Source organism: Mchenga conophoros, linkage group LG10, assembly GCF_057382185.1.
Source record: "Mchenga conophoros isolate Kocher_MC1m ecotype Shallow Benthic linkage group LG10, M_conophoros_male_GT1.1, whole genome shotgun sequence".
NCBI classification, from domain to species: Eukaryota; Metazoa; Chordata; class Actinopteri; order Cichliformes; family Cichlidae; genus Mchenga; species Mchenga conophoros.
In genome coordinates, this window is record NC_140535.1 from 35,145,962 (window position 1) to 35,150,716 (window position 4,755).

Genomic DNA, 4,755 nt, shown 5'->3' on the forward strand with positions numbered 1-4,755 from the left:
AGAGAAATCACAGTCCAGCTATGCATGTTGCCATATAATTTTTTGATTGGTTGACATGATACATTTTAACACGCATAGCAGAGAGTGTATGCTAGAAAATGCATTTTTTTTCCTGCAGGAAATGCGACAATAGTATTTAGGAAGAAACACAGCTTACATTTTTCATAACTGCTCTGGTGTTACATGGCCTATCAACACAATTTGAAACCGGTATGTAGTTTGAAGTCTGCACTTTAACACAAAGTGAAATGGAGACTCTGGGTCACTGCATCTTGTTGCAGTGTTGTCTTAAATTGGTCATGTGAATTGCAACCGTCGACCCCAGAGGGTTAAATCAGTGCTGCCTCCTACTCTTTGCCAGTTCATCCTGCTACATTTGGTAGTAACTCTTTTGTTCTCAGCATATACTATTATATATTGTACATATATTTATTAGTTTCAGATGTAGCCATTCTTGTATTTTGCTTGTTTACATTCTTGTATTTTGCACAACTCTGTTGCTTGTGAAGCTCGCACACAAGAATTTCACTCACATGTGCTGTACCAATGTACCTGCACATGTGATGTGACAATAAAAGTGATTTGATTTGATATGCTCATTTCACCCGTGTCTACCGTTGCCTCTTTGTGTCTTCTCCTCCTGCCCTGTTACTCTCCAGTGCTGGTTCAGGTTGCTTCCACTTCTAAGGTCTGTCTACAGCAAAGGTTTCAATATTCATCCCGCTTATCTGTCTGCCCTCCTGCCCATCGTGCCTCCCCTGGACCCCCTCTGGAATCTCTGGAACAGGACCTGCGTCCAATCTGTACATAACACACTCCCACCAACTCCACGACAATCAGTACTCATCTTTAGCCATTTCCTTGCCTTCTTGTCCAGTAACCCCTCTTTCCTTTGTTGCAGAGTTGCTGCTCCATCATTCCCTCTGTTGCCCGTCACTAATCATTCTCCAGCAGCAATCTCTGATGATCCCTTGCCCTGGCGATGCTTGTCATCTGAAGTTGTGTTGTGATTCTGAGCTCAAGTTTGTGAGTAAATAAATTATTGTAAATAGTCATTTGCATGTTATGAGTCTGCATTTGGGTCCAAAAACTTTATATGAATCTCTGGTTCATTACATGTTGCTTTCTATTGCATAGATGGACATTTTAACATGGAAGCTTTGAGTGACTGATTCTGGAGCCAGAATCAAATGGCCATGCAAGGAACTGCAGTTTGTGGCACTTCAGGCACAGAGCTTATTGGTTGTATCCAGGATGGAGGCTGATGTTTCAGTGGTAAACATGAATGAGAAACGATCTGCAAATTAATAAAAGCACAGCACAGTTTCCTCAAACAGTCAGAGCAACTTCAGCACTCAGACGAGAAGGCAGAAGGATAAGAAGATAAAAAAGTATAATTCAAGCTTTTCGAGTTTTTGATCATTAGACATTGTCTGTCATTCTCTTCTTTGATTCCAGATCTTGTGGTGTATTAATTCAAAGCTTTTTAAAAAATCTTTTATTACATTTTACTAAAACATGTATCTATGAATCTAAAAGCTTTGTCTGGTTTGTGTTACCTGTTTCTTGGGTTTTGATGTGTTTTGCAGAAACGAGCTGCTGTGGATGGAGAACCTAACAATGGCGACTCCTCTCAAACAGCCGATTGTGTTTGAACTTGAAGGCTTCTATATACCTCCAGGGTTTGGCCCTTTACTGTTCTTCCTGGCTCTGTTTACCTACATGTTGGTGTTGCTGGGCAATGGTGTCATAGTATCCGTGATTGTTATTGACAAGAACCTGCACAGACCCATGTTTGTAATGGTGTGCCACCTGCTAGTCTGTGATCTTTTGGGGTCCACAGCTGTGCTGCCTGGTCTCATGATGCACTTCTTGATGGGGCAGAAGAGGATTGCATACATCCCAGCCATTGCCCAGGCCTTTTCTGTGCACACATATGGGCTAGCAGTGCAGGCTATTCTGGGTGCGATGGCCTACGACAGGTAATAAAACTATCAGCTCAACGTAAAAATCAAAGAAAAAAGAAAATCGAACTTTCCTTTTTGATGCTGCTGTTTGAATTGATAATGGATTATGTCTCCAACCTTTAGCTGTATGTCAGCATTGTGTTCTTTTCGTCTGTTCTTCTTCTGTTTTTATCTTCTTTTTGTTTGTAGAATTGTAAGAAAAAGTTTTTTTTTCCAAAGAAATGAGAAAGCACAGGATTTTGAAAAGACTTAAATTTTTTTTTTTTCATTAACAAAACTTCTAAATTAAAACCTACTACATATCTTTTAGTATAAATGCCCCTTCTATTTCTCTGTGCAGGTACATTGCAGTCTGTGAGCCTCTCAGGTATCACGCTATCATGACCTCGGCTTGGCTGCACTCCTGCTGCGCCCTGGCCTGGTTGCTTGCTCTGCTGCCTATTGCTGTGCTCTTCAGCTTCCACATGAATGTCCCATTGTGTGGCAGAGTCATTCTGCATGTTTACTGCAGCAACCGGGGTATCCTAGGCCTGGCCTGCATTCCCACACCTGCCAGTGACATCTATGGTCAGTCCTAAGTGTATGCAGTAGATGGTTGAACATTTTATCAGCTTCAAATCAGCTTGATTCATAGCCTTAGTTTCACAGTTTAATTTTTTTTCTCTCCCTCAATAGTTAAAATGATGAGTGCAGTATTGCAAACCATTGTCTCCACTTTATACTGTTGTACAAGCAACTTCTGTGTTTTGTTGGATTTTTAGAGAAAGGAATTAAACTGATTGTGTTGTCATGGGTTTTTTTTTAAAGAAAAGCTTGTCCCCACAGTGAGATCTCAAGCATTTATTAGCTGTTTTTTCCAGATATAAACAGATTTTAACTGAGGGAACAATTAAACCACATGGGTATGGGGACATGTAATACTTGATTGAAAGGACAGTTGTCTCTTTTTATTCGGTAGGTCTGGCCATGACCTGGACTGTGAGTACAGGGATCTTCCTTATCATTGCTTTTTCCTACATCAGGATCCTGCAAGTATCTCTAAAACACAGCAGAATCGACACCAGCATCCGCAGCAAGGCCTTTCAAACCTGTGCTTCTCACCTCGTCGTGTACGTGCTCTACCAAATAGCCTCAGTGATCATAATTGTGAGTTACAGGTTTCCTTCAGTGTCTGAAAACCTAAAGAAATTCTTTAGCATTCTGTTCATCATCGTTCCACCAGCCATCAACCCCATTATCTACGGACTGGTCAGTAAAGAGTTACGCAGCAGCATCATTAAACACTTCACAATCTAGTGCAGTGTAAATGTTCCAGAAATACTGGATACTCATACAAGAGGCAGAACAAAGCCCAACAAAGTTTTTTAATATTATTGATATTATTAATTAATATTTATTTATTAATTGTTGTTGTGATTTATATATAAATGATACCAAATTGTATTAATGTCAAGATGAATGGACCCAAACTCCTGTAATTTCAGAATGAATGACCTGATTTGTCTTCCTTTCTACATCTATGAAAAAAAGTGAATGTCTTAATGCCTCAAGGAAGTTAATTACTTTAGAATAGAATAGCCCTTTATTGTCATTGTACATGTACAGTGAAATTATGGGTGCTACACTCTGCAGGAGTATAAAAAATACATAAATAGGAATAAATAGCAAACAGAAAAGACATATAGAGTCTAGAGGAATACATATACAAAACATAGAAAGGCACACAGTGGAGAGCAAAGTGCTTGGAAGTAGTGCAAAGACAAGACTTGGTCTGAATAGAGTCATGTAGGGTTAATCTGACCATGGCTCAGATTAACGTGGGTGGGCAGGGCTGGGGTGTGGGGGAATAGTGTTTGTTAACAGTCTGAATGACCAAGGGGAAGAAGCTGTTAGTGAGTCTGGAGGTGTAGGACCTGATTGACCTGAGGCACAGACCAGAGAGCAGCGGGTCAAACAGGTGGTGGGCGGGTTCACCTGTGAGGGCCCTGGTTTACCTGAGACAGGAGGATCTGGCAATGGCCTCCAGGGTGGCAGAGAGCAGCCAATCATTTTTTGGGTTGTGTTAGTTACCCTCTGCGCAGCCTTCCTGTTCCCATTAGTGTCCCCTGCATACCATACAGACACACTGCGTACACACAGAATTAAAATAAATGGAAACTGAGAATCTACAATGAAGCACTTGTGTAATTTTCAACAGGTTTTGCTGGGATTGTGTCAGAGAGGTCAACCTGGGTTTTCTGGTTGACTTCGTACTGGCCTCGTGGAACCACTTTCTACTTTCCAGGAGTTAAACACCTCCACACAAAAGTCACTGACGCTAGTGTGGGTTTAGACTTCGCTTTATATGGCAGGTGTGAAACTGTAACAACAAAATACAGTGTATATGAGTGACAAACTAAAATAGTTACTTAACAAGCGGCATGACCATGTGCTTACGCTGACAGCCAATAACTGCCTACAAAGGGGTATTTATTATTTTCTTCTTTTTTTTTGGGTTGTATGGAAGCCCCAAACGCAATTTCATTGTTCTTGACAATGACAATAAATAAATAAATACCTAAATACCTAAACCATAAATTAGCCTGCGTAATACAGCATGTAAGTAACTGCCATTAATTGACATAAAGTGCCAAGCAATAATGCATACTCACAGGGAATGTCTTTTTATGAACCTTTCACAACACATGTTAAGTCGATTGTCTGAGTTTTTCTGACACGTCTCCTGTCCGCATGGGCCATGCCTTTCTCTTAAAGGGTCAGCACACTAACCACCATGCTGAACAAAAAA

The 4,755-nt window shown here is 40.7% G+C and overlaps 1 protein-coding gene across 1 annotated transcript; it reads left to right on the forward strand.

Moving 5' to 3' along the window:
• The first annotated feature begins 1,605 nt into the window (after positions 1-1,605).
• LOC146566326 (olfactory receptor 2K2-like) lies at positions 1,606-3,314 on the forward strand. The gene is made up of 3 exons (XM_085288014.1): positions 1,606-1,982; positions 2,308-2,534; positions 2,926-3,314. The coding sequence occupies exons 1-3, from the start codon at positions 1,606-1,608 to the stop codon at positions 3,261-3,263; spliced, it is 942 nt and encodes a 313-aa protein (XP_085144140.1). The 3' UTR covers positions 3,264-3,314.
• Positions 3,315-4,755: the final 1,441 nt, after the last annotated feature.

Coding starts and splice junctions, on each gene's coding strand:
- LOC146566326 (XM_085288014.1), top strand. CDS start 1,606: ATGGAGAACCTAACAATGGCGACTCCTCTCAAACAGCCGATTGTGTTT. Junction 1,983..2,307: donor GGTGCGATGGCCTACGACAG/GTAATAAAACTA, acceptor TTCTCTGTGCAG/GTACATTGCAGTCTGTGAGC. Junction 2,535..2,925: donor ACCTGCCAGTGACATCTATG/GTCAGTCCTAAG, acceptor TTTATTCGGTAG/GTCTGGCCATGACCTGGACT.